The following is a 14,567-nucleotide window of genomic DNA, read 5'->3' as shown; positions in this document are numbered from 1 at the left end:
GGCATTCCTCGCGAAGCTCGTGAAGTCCGAAGAGAGAGGGGACAATTCGCTACCTACCACCGCTCTCCCCATTGTTTCTAGAATCTCTCTCACGAATGGCAAGTAAGGTTATAGCCTAATTCCATTAATTAATTTTTAAAATGTATTTTTTTTGGTAAATATGAACCGTTTTTAGAGGGTTTATTTATAGCAAAAAAAAACATAAAACAAATTTAAAATAAACTTTTTTTATTGATAGGTTCCAAAGTATACGTATGTTCATTACCTTTTAACATTGCATATTTGCCATTGTTAATAATTTAATACAATAAATTAATAAACGGATAGAAGGAGGCGTCGTGGCAGAGAACAACAACTAACGCTCAAAATGGAGATGCGGTCGACGAGCAATACACGTGCTGCTGTTCCTCTCGTCATCGCCGCAACCACCTCCACATGCAATGTATAAAACGGTAATTTGTGGGGGAAGGGTAATTTGGTCATAGGGCCCAGAGATTACCAATTGGGCCAATCTGATCTATGTGGGCCTTTTAATTATCATGTAACCAATATGAGTTTTCGGTCTTTCCATCTAGGCCCATATAAAAACTCGCTATAATGGGCCACGACGAAGCTTCTGGTCGGACAAAGGTTGCCCAGAGACACCACGGATGGTACGGGAATTCGGTAGCTAACTGATATGTATTGTCAATTCAAGTAGCCAACCGAACGCATCTCATTTAAACGGCACGATGGTCTAACCAACCCCCACACTCGTCTAACCATTTCTTTCTACTAAAGTGAAAGCAATATTTATTTATTATATATATATATATATGTGTGTGTGTGTAAGTTGATTTTTTTTTTATATATCTTGATTATTATACACTACTCATGAAACGTTTGTTGTCACCACCCTGTTAGTAAGAACTAACCAACGTACATGTGGGGGCTTGTCTTTTGAAAAGGGTGTGCGACTACCCAACGTATAAAATGGAACCAACGGAGGACGACGAGGAGAAAGTGAAGAGAGGCAGGAAAAGATGGTGCGAGCGGAGATCGACACCGGCGCCCCTTTTCGGTCCGTCAAAGAGGCCGTCTCCCTCTTCGGCGACAAACTCCTCTTCGGGGACATCTCCTCCACCAAGCCTCTTGAGGTTTTATATATATTATAATTAATTAATTTCGAACAAAATCACATGGAAATTGTAAATTGTTATACATGGGAATTATATGAAACGTTTTTTTTTTGAAGCAGGGCGGAGAGAGCGGCAAAACACGAGTGGAAACCTTAGAAGCCGAGCTCCAAGAAACAAAGGAAAACCTGAGGAAGGCCTTGGAAGAGAACAAAGCTCTTTCGCAGCTTACTAAAACCCTAACCGAAGAGCTCGAGACTACCAAGACAGATCTCAATGCCCTCGTCGAAGCCAAACCCAGAAGAGAGTCTCGCCAATGCACCGAGACCATGACGTCGAGGGATATAACCGAGACGAACCCTCTGATCCAAGAAGAAGATATCGGAAAACGCGATATCGAGAGGAGGCGATCGGTAAAGTTCGCAAACCCGCCGCTGTTGACGAAGGTCATCGTGGAAGAGACACATAATAAGAATCAGCTCATTGTCAAGAAGAATACGAAGAAGATGAAACCACTCGTTCCTCTCGCAGGGTGGCTCTTCGCCAAGAACAGGCCCAATAATTAACACATATATACTAATTCTATTTTGAAGTATAACATCCATGCAAATTCACATGTGACGAAATAAATACGAACTTTGATACTTGTAACGTTTGAGATATATACGTTTTTTCAAATGTCTATACGACTGATTTCTTTTCTTAGTTTTGTGCATCCATCAATAAACCAAAATTGAATGATTCAACTGATAAAAAATAAAACAAAACTCTTTTTCAATCGAGATTCGAGTCTCTGTTTTGGAAGAACATTCACATGGATTTCTCTCATTATGTGATAAATATAATTAGACCAAAGATTCGTTAATTATCGGATTATAAAAAAATCATGGGTTAACATTACATGGCGAGCTGGTTCTATAAATTACTAATTTTTACGAAATGGGTTTTCACTAAATCAATCACGATACTACAATTTTAAAAACAAAAACGTTTTCAAATAAGTTGAATTTTCAATATAGTGGACCATCAGACGTCTCTCTCTCTCGGGTGATGCTAGCGATACGGATAAAGATTTTATTACATTTTTGAAATTGTAATGGCCGGTAAGTCGGCTCAATATTAATCAACATAATGATATAAAAAAAAATATCGATAAACAAATATAGGCAGGTGCATATAATTTTGGATGGAGGTGTATATATCGAAGGTGCACATGTAACCATGTGAAAACCGTCAGTCAAGACAAAGACTTCAACTATGCTTTAAGCCACCCATTACTGTCTTTATTATAAGCCACGCCCCCCAGACCACGTCAACCCTGGCCCTATCTTGTAAACCCGTCCTACTCCTACATATATATTCATATATGCGCTTGCGTTTATTATGCCTTCTTTTTGTCCGGTTCATGCATATATATAATATACATGTCTCTGTGTATACGTATACTTGTATATATGTATATAGATGAAATATATAATTGGTTCTCGATTTGGTTCCAATAGGAGATAAAGTCAACTAGTTACGTATGGATGAAAAATAAATTAATTTTGGTTTATGACGAATATATGCATTCCACAAAAATAAAACTTTAATATAGTTCAAGAACAAATAACTCAATATTATAATCTCACCGAACAATTCGTTTTTTTTAAAATAAAAATACCTATCACAAAAAAAAAAAACAATTCCTTTTTTAATAATTTGGATTGGAGAATAGACTATAGTTGAGTTGTCACACAAATTAAATTAAATATACCAAAATAAAAGTATAAACGGCGAACGTTTATAAAAATGCGCTGCCCATTCATTATAAGATTCTCATGTATACATTTAACCCACATGGTATAACCCAAGAGGAGACCAGAAAGCATCGCAAACATGAAGGTCACGAACTCCGGCGGCGGTTTCTGCGTCCCCCGCCTAAAACCCGACGGCTTAGCCACCGCCCGGAACCCTAATTTCGCCCCTATGACGCTCCTCGACCGCTTCCGCAACGCCGTTCTCCGCCTCATAATGGTATCCGCCGTCTCCCACCGCCGAAACAAACATTCTCCGGCGAACGTCAGGCGGCCGAGACACTACTATCCGGCGGATCCTTACCACAGTGAAGCGGTGGCGGATTGTATCGAGTTTATAAAGAAGAAGAAGGCGGTGACGGAGGAGAGCGGCCGCAGCTCCACCGCCGGCGGTGGTAATGAGGTGGTGATACCAGTCATGTTAGCTTAACCGGGTTGGCTGACTCCGGTTCAGTAGGTGGTGTAAATCCCAAGATGAGATTTTTACTCATTACTATGTGTTGGCTTGTAGATTGTCTTAGTTTACACGACTATGGTAATGTGCACCTTCTCTTTTTTTTTAAAAAAAAAAGAATCAATTTATAATATATGAAAATAAGATTTGTTGATGTTGTAGAAGATCATGTAATTTTTGTTTGCTAATAAATCTTTTGCATTTAAGAAATTGACAGTTGTAAGAAAAATAACAAACCTTGTACATTTTTTTAAAATTCGAAAATTTCCGAACTTCAATACGCCAAGTTTAGTGTACCAAATTATATTGAATATCAAGATTAAATAATATTGTTATCGTAAGAAGAGGAATAATAGATAAATAGATAAATGATAAGGTAAAAAATCAAAAATAATTTCGAACATGTTTACAGAAACTCAAATCATTAGTGATGCACTTGGACTTAACAATTAAAAACATCCCAAATTCAACCTTCAATTTGGTCAAACCCAACTCAACAGTCAAGGATCCAGCTACTCATCATAAATCCATAAATCATAATCATGAGATCCGCCAAGAGAATCAGAGGGTTATGCAGGAGCAGCTTTTGTATCTGGGCCTACAATACAAAGGTCGGCCCAAATGATATATCCCCTACACATTCCTTTAGGGCTCCTATAGTCATTTCCTCCCGTCGGTCTCCGGCGACCGATCTCTACGTCGGTGAAGATGGTGGGTGAGTAAAATTACGTCGGCTGCTCGCACGTCGATCCATTTTTGTTAGGTTAAATTGATTTTTCTTCTGTTTTCCTCGTCGTCATTCTCACAGGGACGCAATCGGAGAGAGAAGACAGAGTTTCCTTGGAACTCACCGAAGAAATCCTACAAAGCATGGAGCCCGGGGCGGTTTTCAGAGACTATGTATCTACCCCATTTCTCTCTTCCCAAAACCCAAAAAATCCTGTCTGGAACGAGTTCATTTATGAATTTCCGTTAATTGGTGCTCAATTTTATAGTTAATGTTCGCAGAATTGTAGGATCAGTTCGATCGATTTCCACAAGCCATCGAGTTACATGGTAACCGCTAGTGACGATGATTCGATTCGCCTTTACGATGTTGCGAACGCGACGTAAGTTAAATTCTGCACTTCCTGTCGGCTCAAGTGTTATGTTTGAACCCGGTACTCGTTTTAACTTTGTTGTTGTCTTGCCTTTCTGCTCAGATGTCTGAAAACAATCAACAGCAAAAAATATGGTGTCGATCTTGTTTGCTTCACTTCGCATCCTACAACTGTTATCTACTCTTCAAGAAACGGCTGGGATGGTATGCCTTCGTTTGCCAAATTGCGTTTCACCTCATCCCTCTGATGCAATTTATCTTATAGTGTTTTCTTTCTCGTTAGAATCTTTGCGGCTTCTCTCCTTGCATGACAACAAGTACTTGCGGTACTTTAAGGGTCATCACGACAGGTTCGCAATGCTGATGCTGATAAATCAAGTTATCATATCTTCCTTGAAACCCAAGTGACTGTATTATCCGTTCATATCAAACTCAGGGTTGTTTCCCTTAGCTTGTGTTCTCATGGAGAAAGCTTTATATCTGGTTCACTAGACCGAACTGTTCTGCTTTGGGATCAAAGGGTGGAGAAATGTCAGGTAGGTTTGCTTTGGCCAATAGATATTTGTTTATGTTGCTGCTGTTTCCTTGCTACTATATATATATTTCTTATTTACGGGTTTTTTACCTCAGGGTCTCTTACGGGTGCAAGGAAGACCTGCCGCAGCGTATGATGATCAAGGTTTAGTCTTTGCAGTTGCCTTTGGTGGTTACGTAAGAATGTTTGACGCCCGCATGTATGAAAAGGTTTGTCTTTTCACGAAAGAATGTTGCAGTTCATTCTGAATGTGGTTTGAACCACTGCCTTCACTTGTTCTTGTTGTTGTGTTGAACAATTTTTTGGACACTTAACTCGTGTAGGAGTTTGATAAATGAGTTACATGACGGGGCTTATGTCAATGAGATGCTCAAGTATGTACAGACGGTCACCGACGTAATGGAGTCTCTGGCTAGACGAGCCATGAATGCGGAATCAGAAACTGCGATGGAAAAGGAGAAGGTAATGTTAAGTCAAGAAGAAATACAGAGGAAGGCCATCCAGATAGAGAGCATGTCACTGAAGTTAGAGGAGATGGAGCGATTTGCCCTCGGAACCAACGGCATTCTCAACGAAATGCGGTAGAGGGTTGAGGATCTGGTCGAAGAGACGTCTAGACAGAAGCAAAGAGCCTCGGAAAATGAGGTGGAGCTCCGTCGAGTCAAGCAAGACTTTGAGTCGCTTAAATCCTACGTCAAAAGTCTCATCAGCGTGAGAGAAACTCGTGTAGGGTCCCTTCGAAACGTTCTCTGTTGGAGGTGATATATCTGATGCAAACGTTGTGAAATTCAGCAACGACGGAAGGCTCATACTTCTCACAACCATGGATGGGCATGTGCATGTACTCGACTCGTTCCGTGGCACACTTGTAAGCCTTCAGCATTCCATACTTTTTTTTTATCTTTCAAAAAAAAATCTCATTGCTGAGTTTTCCAATTTCTTTCTCATAAGCATGTGGACATGTTAATTTCTCTGACAAGTTTGGGGTCAATTATGTATCGCCAGCTATCGACGTATAATGTAAAACCAGTTTCTGGAGAATCCACATTGGATGCAACCTTCAGCCCTGAAGGGATGTTTGTCGTTTCAGGTACCCTTCATCAATTGCGAGGTAGGAAACATCTCACTTGTGTAAACTTGATCGGTGTCTAACCACCGTTATCTCGTTTCCTCTTTAGGCTCGGGCGACGGTAGCATCCATGCATGGAATGTACGGAGTGGAAAACAGGTACGAAAAGCAACAGACTTGTCTATGATCACAATGCCCATGTCTCTCTCTGATGATGGATTCTTTCCATTGCTGGGTGCAGGTACATACTTGGAGTTGGATGGCTCATAGCAGTGAACCGCCGGTAATAAAATGGGCCCCTGGAAGTCCGATGTTTGTCACCGGATCTTTAGAACTTGCCTTTGTCATCCCGGACTTGTCTAAATTGCCTGCTTATGCCATTAGGAAACAGAATCTTCAGTAAGACGAGTAGATTTCTACCGTTATTCTTTCTAGGGGTGGACATTTCGGTTCGGTTATGAGGAACCGTACCGTATCAAATCAAAAATCTCGGTATTTTTTACGAATTGTACCATTCAAAATTCTCGAACGATATGTTTTTTGAATTTCTCAATCGAATCGAATTTTATAAAATTCTCGAAAAATCGAATTTTAAAAAAAAATTATTTTTTTAACAAAAATCGAGACCGAAATGTATTCAAACCGAACTAAATAATATACGGTATTAATTTAGTACAAATTTTAAAATATCTAACCACCCTAATTCTTCTAAGGTGTCGTTTTCTTTGTATAGTTTTTTCTGTGATATAGGGCTGGTTACACTATGCGTTATCGGGCCCTCGGGTAAGAATTTACCTGATAGCTTTGAACGACGGCCCATTATATAATATAAGCCCTATCGTTCAACAGAGAGATATATATATATATGTATATTAGTATATAGCAAATGGCTCTTCCCACTATCGTATCAAGCACACATGTATATATATATGTATGGCTCATGCATTAACTATTCAAATATGTGCCACGTATGCGCGTATTCTGGTCTGGCTCTCATAAGTCATACCCATGGTTTAAAATCTTAGTTTACGAAGGGGTACACATGTCGATTTCCCCCCTTAGTGTGGAACCCAACCTCCATGTTTAATCATGTAAATTAGATCGATGAAATGGGAAAAAAAATTATTTGATATTCGGAACTAAAAAAACAATATAAAAGGCATGAGTCGATATTTTTATTGGCAAATCCATAATTTTCTTTATAGATCAAACTTGTAGACCCGTTAAAAGATTGGCAAAAAGAAAAGATAACAACTAATAATATGATAAAGGAGGCGGTTTACTTGCTCAAGATAAGTGGATCACGAACAAATGGAGCTCCATTCTGATATATTAGACGAGTTTCAACTAGAAAACAAAACGTACAATTTGTAGGTATATCGTATATAAACGCAATGCAATGTTTTGGGTAGTTTATTTCACGGGATTACGTATATCTTTACATACAAAACCTACATGTCTCCTTGTAGACAAATCTTGATAATGGGAAGAGTTGCCTGTATATATATGCTTATTGAAGGAAGAAGAAGAAAAACGCATAGAAGATAAAGAAGAAGAAGAAGAAGAAAACGAAATAGAAGAAGACGAAGGAGAAGAAGAAGAATAAAAAACCGGTGGGCATAGGAGAAAAATACGGGAGGGAGGAATGCTCAGAAGAGATTGAAGAAGTTTGAATATTGATATTAATCTGAACAGAAGCGGGTATTGGATATTGATAAATAGGCTACTCATAAGATCCAAATATATTCGTCTATCTCGTCCCGAGTTCGAACCTCAAATTTGGGAAGAGAACGTATATTCCAAATCACATGGCTGACTTTCGTCCTCTAGTTTAGTTTAGCTCTTGGTTTAAGACATTCGATTATCCAAAAAAGAAAAAGATCTAGATATATCAGAATGAGATGATTTATCTTTTTCTATCTTTACGGTATTTTTCTTAGATATATATGTATGGTGGAGAAAGTTGCTTTGTGATTCTCTACAATATTTTAGATTTATTTTATTTTATTTTCGTCAATTCTAAGGTATCAAAGCTAATTTTAATTCATTTGATTGTAAAATTTAGTATTAGTTGTTTTGTTGGTCAATGCGTAAATAATATTTTAATCAATTTTAACCAAATAGTACATTAATGAGTATTGGTAAATCTGTTTTAGTTGCAACAAGTTCATTATCCATTTATATCAATCATATTAAAATGGATCACATTATGTTTTATTAATCACAAATAGTTTTACATTCCTCTCAACTATAGTCTATAGCAATAGTTGCTGTACACTAGATTGCCGATCACAAACAAACTAGTAGGTCTTTTTCCTCCTAATAAAATTCAAAGATCGGTAATTATGATACTAAAAGATATTAATTATAAAACATGTCCTTTTGTGAATTTATAGTAATATTCCTATAATCATTCAATAATATTTGTATACATTTCGAATGCTTTAATAATTTTTTTGAATGCTTTAATAATTTATTATAAACAATAGTATCTTTTCATTAACATAATATAATAATAGGGAAATGTTTTTCTATTATTGATAATTGAAAGATTACACCCTAATATATAGCAAAATACAATAAAATATTCTAGGTATAATATCTAGGGTAAATCATAACAATATTAATGATAATCTTCTAGGAATAATATCTTCCTATATGCCCTCTCAAGATAAATCAACTATGATGAATTCAATCTTATTATATAAAAACTGAAAATTGAAATAGTGATCGTATTAAACTAAACATCTTTCATGTGGTGTTGTGGTTCGAATTTGAGTCGGTATTGCATGCTTGAAAATGTTTGAAGAGTTTGAAAGTTGTAGTCTCAGAGGCTGATGTAGCACAAAGTGCGGCGTGTATACGTGAGTTGGATTGCACGAGAATGAGGTCGGTAGCGAAAAAAATTGTGGTGTATATAGCAGTTAGGTCGGAGAAAAGAAAAGAAAAGAAAAAGCGCAAAAGCGCAATGCATAATGCGTGATAATTTAACAGGAGAACAAGATGTATATAACCTACAATGTACGTCGATATTTCAAGTGAAGACAAAAACATCGACATAATATGTTTAAAATTGTCATAATTGTACGTGTAATTTCTGCAATATATGTGAAAGATGTTTCAATATATATATATATATATATATAGAGTGTGTTGAAGGAAGAAGAATAATATTCAATACCTTGTGTATATATTTTTTTTTGGTAATGTACCTTGTGTATATTTTGAGCAGTAGACGTATAACGTGGGCTTCACCCTCGTCTAGGGATCGCTATACGGGAACGATCTATGATTGTTAGGCAAGTAGGCATTCGTATTATTAACTTATAAAAATATAGTACGCATGGGCAATGATTTAAATATATTCTTTCGAAGTGCATATACTCTATATATGCATGCGTATATGAATTGAAAACACGACATAAAAAATATCAAGATATTAATATATTCACATAAAAAAAATATATTTGCGTTGGAGCAAAACTAATATTATCACTTCGTTATATTGCATAATGATGGGGGGTTACCTGTGGAATACGTTCTTCTAAAATAAATAATAACAAACGAAGAAAATACGAGATTGCCTGTGGCGTACGCAGTGTCACTGTCCAATGGAAGCCCATAGGCACTAGGCGAGTCATTTTCATGCCACGTGGCGAAGGGAAATCACCAGATTCGAATATCCAAAGGGTAAGGATCATATAGGCCCAGATTACAATATAAGCCTAGCAATCGGAACCTAGAGCACAATAGGTGGCCCAAATAAGGCCCAAAATAGGTCAATTGGGCCATTCACATAGCCCATTATAGCCGGCGTTAATTGGTGTAAAATAATGGGCACAACCGTTGAATGTTGATGTTCTTATGAGCGGACGCGTGTTTCGGCCAAGACGAACAAACCCGCTTTCCTTACCGGAGTTCCTCAAAAGTCAAAACGGTCGATCTGCCGACCTCTCCGGTGCCAACTTGCAATTTTTCTTTTGATGTCTGGAGTTTTTGTAACTCTTTTGCAGCTTCGTATACTGCTTCGTCTTGCCGTAATGGTTGCTTATTGTCATCTTGAATTTCGTCCGGAATGATTTTTTTTTTTTTTTGCTTTTATTATCCGATTAGAGTTCGATTGAAGTGAGCGTTGAACTTCTTCGTGTACTCGATCGGTTAGTTTTGGGGTTTATCTTCGAATTATTTTTGTCATCGGTTCTTCAAGCGTTTTCTGCTGCTGCAATCTTCTGGGCATGCGAAATTAGTTGTTTCTCTTTTTCGTTTACCGATCCGATTTGGGTTTTTAGCCCTAATTATAATGTTTTCATGTCGTGGCTGTAGAGTTCTTAAAGTGTTGAGCTTACCGGCAATGTAGGTTAAGAATATGGATGCCAAAGAAGGTGTTTCTACGTCAGCTTTAAAATCAAACCACAAGACGTGGATGGAGGGAATAGAAAAGAGGAGGTCCAAAGTGGAAGGTGTTGAGGAATCTGTTCGGGTTTCCAAGGAAGATTGGGAAATGGAGATGGAGATCCTCTGGAGACGAATGAGAACAACTACTACGCTGTTGACCTACCTGAAATCTACGGCTACAACTATGGCGGCTGGAGACTTGTCCCATCTATCATTTGACACACAGCACCATGAGGATGGTAGCTTATTTGGTAGAAAATATGCCCCTCTGTCTGGATTGTCTAAGAGCATAGATATGTCGGTGTTGAGTGATCCCGGTGATGCAAAATGGGTGGAGATTGGTAAGCAACATAGTTTGATAAATGAGTTACATGACGGGGCTTATGTCAATGAGATGCTCAAGTATGTACAGACGGTCACCGACGTAATGGAGTCTCTGGCTAGACGAGCCATGAATGCGGAATCAGAAACTGCGATGGAAAAGGAGAAGGTAATGTTAAGTCAAGAAGAAATACAGAGGAAGGCCATCCAGATAGAGAGCATGTCACTGAAGTTAGAGGAGATGGAGCGATTTGCCCTCGGAACCAACGGCATTCTCAACGAAATGCGGTAGAGGGTTGAGGATCTGGTCGAAGAGACGTCTAGACAGAAGCAAAGAGCCTCGGAAAATGAGGTGGAGCTCCGTCGAGTCAAGCAAGACTTTGAGTCGCTTAAATCCTACGTCAAAAGTCTCATCAGCGTGAGAGAAACGCTCATCTCATCAGAGAAGCAGTTCCAAACAATCGAGAGGCTTTTTGAACGGTGAGTGCCCTGCATCCATTATATTCTTGCTGAAAGCATTTTATTTCATAAACCCTTCCTTGAGCCGCTGACAGTAAATGCAGAAAGCTCTAAAAGCTTTACAAGAAAAAGATTTAACCTTGCTGTCACCCGATTCTACATTCATGGCATGCCTTTTCTGGGCTTCAGTCCTTTTTTTGGGTTTCTCACCAGAGATTACTCTAGTTCTAGGCGTTTGAATTCATGCACGTTTCTTCGTAGATTAGGAGGTCATGACTGTTTTTGTGATCTTTGATGGATAACACAATGCTGGTAAGGCAGGCTAGTTGCCAAGACGACGCAGCTGGAAGGCGAGAAAATGCAGAAAGAAGCAGAGGTCCAGAAGCTAATGGAGGAGAACGATAGACTGTCGGCTCTGGTCGACAAGAAAGAGGCACAGCTTCAGGCCATGAACGAGCAGTGCAAAATGATGGCTCTAAGCTCTAGACAATAATGGATGGAATATGAAGCTGGAGGTGTGGAATTCCTGTTCAATTATGTTTCTTGAAGATGTGTTGTCACCGAAAGCCATTCCAAAAACGCTGTTCACTCGATATTTGGTTTTCATGAATACACATTTTTTTATCAATCGCCAAAAAAAATAATAGATAGTTATAATACAAAGTTTTTAAAATTAAAACCACTTTGCATACGTACGCGTACGTATCTATATATGTGTGTATTCGAATATCACATATACAAATTATGTGACCATAGAACGTACATCTAAATAGATCAGGCTGCGGCAAATAGCAAGTCATGCTGGTATTATTATTATATATTGTATTTTATATGGAACATGCAAGGCTTATATATGTCTGCCTTGTTACCAATTTTATCGGATTTAATTATTATATGGAGGTTAGTCTCGAAGGCGGCAGGCACCACATGGTCAGTCCAATAATGTCGAGACATCCATCGTACGAATGATTAGTCTTTGAGGTGTATTAATCAGAAGATTAACCCCAAGTTAATCATATACATAATGCACATTGATTGTACATATTTTACGCATGCTTTTTGTTTAAACGACAAGTATTTGTCGCCTCACGCATTGCCTTGCTTCTATGTCGGCACAAGTAAAGTTTCAAAAGGATTAGGCATTTTGCAATATATATATACACACACACACACACTCTTTTGTAAAATGTATCGAGCATCCTGTTGAATTAAATTTGTTAAACCAGCAAATTAATTAAGAGCTACATGTATATATATACAAACGATAAACAAGCAAGAGTACTAACGTGTGTCGTTACACGTATGTATGTATGTATGTAGAGACAAGTGTATTGTATATGTATGCCTTTGGAGCATTAGGCGGTTTTGTATGGATAAAGCATCCATTGTGCAGCGAATTGTCGTGGAGTTCATAAATTACAACGAGGAGAAAACGTGAGAGGGATTGGCGGAAAAGCATGAGAGAGAGAGAGAGAGAGAGAGAGAGAGAGAGAGAGGAGGCATGAAATGAAAATGTGTCATTGGGAAAGGGATGCATTTGTAGGGCACAACCCCTCTCCCCTTTGGACCCTCTGCCTCTCTTCTTCATCCCCCCACCCCCACATCCCCACATGTCTTTGCCCCTTACCCTCTACTTGTGTACTTAATTAATAATTATATTTACGACATATATGCATGATTGCATATATAGCCGACACCTCCTTATGCGAATGACGCACCATTGGTTTGCAACTAATTAGTCTAGATAATCTTGGGTTTTCAATTATATTTATCTACAGTCGACACTAGTTGTTTGTGGCTCTCTTTCTCTCTATGTATATATATACACATACACGCGGGTGTGTGTGTGTAGATGCGCCATATCTACAACTCTAGAAAACCACACACACACACGCACACACAAGCAGCAAGATCAGCTGAATCAAAAGAGAAAAAGGAAAATGGGGATAAAGAAGGCGAACAAGGCGGCGTCGAATCAGGCAGGAGGAGGGCTGAAGCAGATTCTGAAGAGGTGCTCGAGTTTCGGCAAGAAGACCGATGGCTGTCACGACGATGTCCCGAAGGGTCACTTCGTCGTCTATGTCGGAGTCTCCAGAAGCCGACACGTCGTCCCCATCTCCTGGCTCACCCATCCCATGTTCCTGGTACGTACTTCTACCACATCTATACACAGATGAAAAGCATATAGCTATATATTATTAATAAAGATGGTATATTACCTATGTATATGAATATAACATGTGCATGCATGGATATTGTTTCTAGATGTTACTTCAACAAGCTGAGGAAGAGTTCGGGTTCTGCCAAGAAACTGGCCTCACCATCCCTTGTGACGAAGATGTGTTTCACTCTCTGGTGGCTTCCATCAGATGAAATTATTCTCCTTTAGACCCCATTTCTTCGCTTCTCTAGGGCTTTTTTTTTGGTTGGGTGACAAACGACGGAACCAAATGCGCAATGAAGTTATTGTGTTCCCGGTTTGGTCGACAAAATATATAACCGCATGTATATATATATATATATATATATATGTTCTTAAATTCGGGAGATTGATCGATTATCGTGTACATATATATACTGTTCCTTTTTAATGTAACTACTTGGAATTAAATGGTTGATGTTTTCCCATTTCGAACTCCGGATACCATTAGCCATGCATGCATGCACGCGCATATACGCATCAAACGATGATGAGTTGATTACGATCGTATATACATGAATGAATGATGGCGTATATTCTCGCTGGTGACTACCATCAATTGATAATGAATTATCTGATAAGAAACCCATTTTGATTAACCATCACCAGACCTTCCACATATGCCACGACATGTAATTTACACAGTCAAGTCAATTAAATTTTAATACGTACATTCAACATATATACACACACGTCACAACAAAAACCACGTAAAACGCACATTCAAAACATATACTATACATGGATTTTGGACAGCAACGTAACAATAATAATGATAATTTATATATATATATATATATTATACTCACTAATCAACACAAGATATTATTGACAACATATATACATATAGGCCCGCCTTGGAAATATTATAAAAGTAGGGTTTGAGCGGGGAGTTGTGGGATAGGGTTAGGTTTTATTTAAACAGAAGAAACAAATGTGCTATGAATTGCACCCACCGTTTAATTTTCAAATTTTTTTTTCTCTTTATTTTGAGGTTTGTTCTCTCATCTCAAATTAATATCAAATTAGCCAAGAAAGTCAGCTCTCTCTCTCATCTCTTTTCTTTAAATAAAGTCAAAACAACATAACTAAATAAATAGCACAGAAATCCAAATACTTAAATT

The 14,567-nt window shown here is 38.2% G+C and overlaps 4 protein-coding genes across 6 annotated transcripts; all 4 read left to right on the top strand.

Moving 5' to 3' along the window:
* The first annotated feature begins 998 nt into the window (after positions 1-998).
* LOC104821326 (WEB family protein At3g51220) lies at positions 999-1,799 on the top strand. Of its 2 annotated transcripts, none has more exons than XM_010552161.1 (2): positions 999-1,136; positions 1,238-1,799. In XM_010552161.1, the coding sequence occupies exons 1-2, from the start codon at positions 1,023-1,025 to the stop codon at positions 1,679-1,681; spliced, it is 558 nt and encodes a 185-aa protein (XP_010550463.1). In that variant the 5' UTR covers positions 999-1,022; the 3' UTR covers positions 1,682-1,799. The 2 variants fall into 2 exon arrangements, with proteins under 2 accessions (XP_010550463.1, XP_010550462.1); XM_010552160.1 differs by having other exon boundaries at positions 1,235-1,799.
* A 2,202-nt stretch (positions 1,800-4,001) lies between these two features.
* Positions 4,002-6,621, top strand: LOC104821325 (WD repeat-containing protein 82-B). Of its 2 annotated transcripts, none has more exons than XM_010552159.1 (11): positions 4,002-4,080; positions 4,174-4,265; positions 4,374-4,474; positions 4,568-4,668; positions 4,748-4,814; positions 4,901-5,000; positions 5,095-5,208; positions 5,730-5,867; positions 6,005-6,089; positions 6,178-6,227; positions 6,310-6,621. In XM_010552159.1, the coding sequence occupies exons 1-11, from the start codon at positions 4,074-4,076 to the stop codon at positions 6,469-6,471; spliced, it is 1,017 nt and encodes a 338-aa protein (XP_010550461.1). In that variant the 5' UTR covers positions 4,002-4,073; the 3' UTR covers positions 6,472-6,621. The 2 variants fall into 2 exon arrangements, with proteins under 2 accessions (XP_010550461.1, XP_010550460.1); XM_010552158.1 differs by having other exon boundaries at positions 6,005-6,110.
* A 3,311-nt stretch (positions 6,622-9,932) lies between these two features.
* On the top strand, positions 9,933-11,871 carry LOC104821324. The gene is given in 3 exon segments (XM_010552157.1): positions 9,933-10,026; positions 10,426-11,264; positions 11,565-11,871. Coding segments are annotated over 2 exon segments (1,002 nt in total). The 5' UTR covers positions 9,933-10,026; positions 10,426-10,434; the 3' UTR covers positions 11,737-11,871.
* A 1,122-nt stretch (positions 11,872-12,993) lies between these two features.
* LOC104821323 (auxin-induced protein 15A) lies at positions 12,994-13,692 on the top strand. The gene is made up of 2 exons (XM_010552156.2): positions 12,994-13,387; positions 13,509-13,692. Exons 1-2 carry the CDS (start codon positions 13,184-13,186, stop codon positions 13,614-13,616), a joined length of 312 nt encoding a protein of 103 aa, XP_010550458.1. The 5' UTR covers positions 12,994-13,183; the 3' UTR covers positions 13,617-13,692.
* Positions 13,693-14,567: the final 875 nt, after the last annotated feature.

This window comes from Tarenaya hassleriana, unplaced genomic scaffold (assembly GCF_000463585.1).
Source record: "Tarenaya hassleriana unplaced genomic scaffold, ASM46358v1 Cleome33, whole genome shotgun sequence".
NCBI lineage: Eukaryota > Viridiplantae > Streptophyta > Magnoliopsida > Brassicales > Cleomaceae > Tarenaya > Tarenaya hassleriana.
This window is presented reverse-complemented; position numbering and strand designations above follow the sequence as displayed.

What these genes read in the sequence shown, in the direction of transcription:
- LOC104821326 (XM_010552160.1), top strand. Translation starts at nt 1,023, where the DNA reads ATGGTGCGAGCGGAGATCGACACCGGCGCCCCTTTTCGGTCCGTCAAA. An exon ending in CCTCCACCAAGCCTCTTGAG is followed by an intron (nt 1,137 to 1,234) that starts GTTTTATATATA and finishes TTTTTTTTGAAG; the next exon opens with CAGGGCGGAGAGAGCGGCAA.
- LOC104821323 (XM_010552156.2), top strand. Translation starts at nt 13,184, where the DNA reads ATGGGGATAAAGAAGGCGAACAAGGCGGCGTCGAATCAGGCAGGAGGA. An exon ending in TCACCCATCCCATGTTCCTG is followed by an intron (nt 13,388 to 13,508) that starts GTACGTACTTCT and finishes TATTGTTTCTAG; the next exon opens with ATGTTACTTCAACAAGCTGA.
- LOC104821325 (XM_010552158.1), top strand. An exon ending in AAAGGGTGGAGAAATGTCAG is followed by an intron (nt 5,001 to 5,094) that starts GTAGGTTTGCTT and finishes TTTTTACCTCAG; the next exon opens with GGTCTCTTACGGGTGCAAGG. An exon ending in ATGTACGGAGTGGAAAACAG is followed by an intron (nt 6,228 to 6,309) that starts GTACGAAAAGCA and finishes TGCTGGGTGCAG; the next exon opens with GTACATACTTGGAGTTGGAT.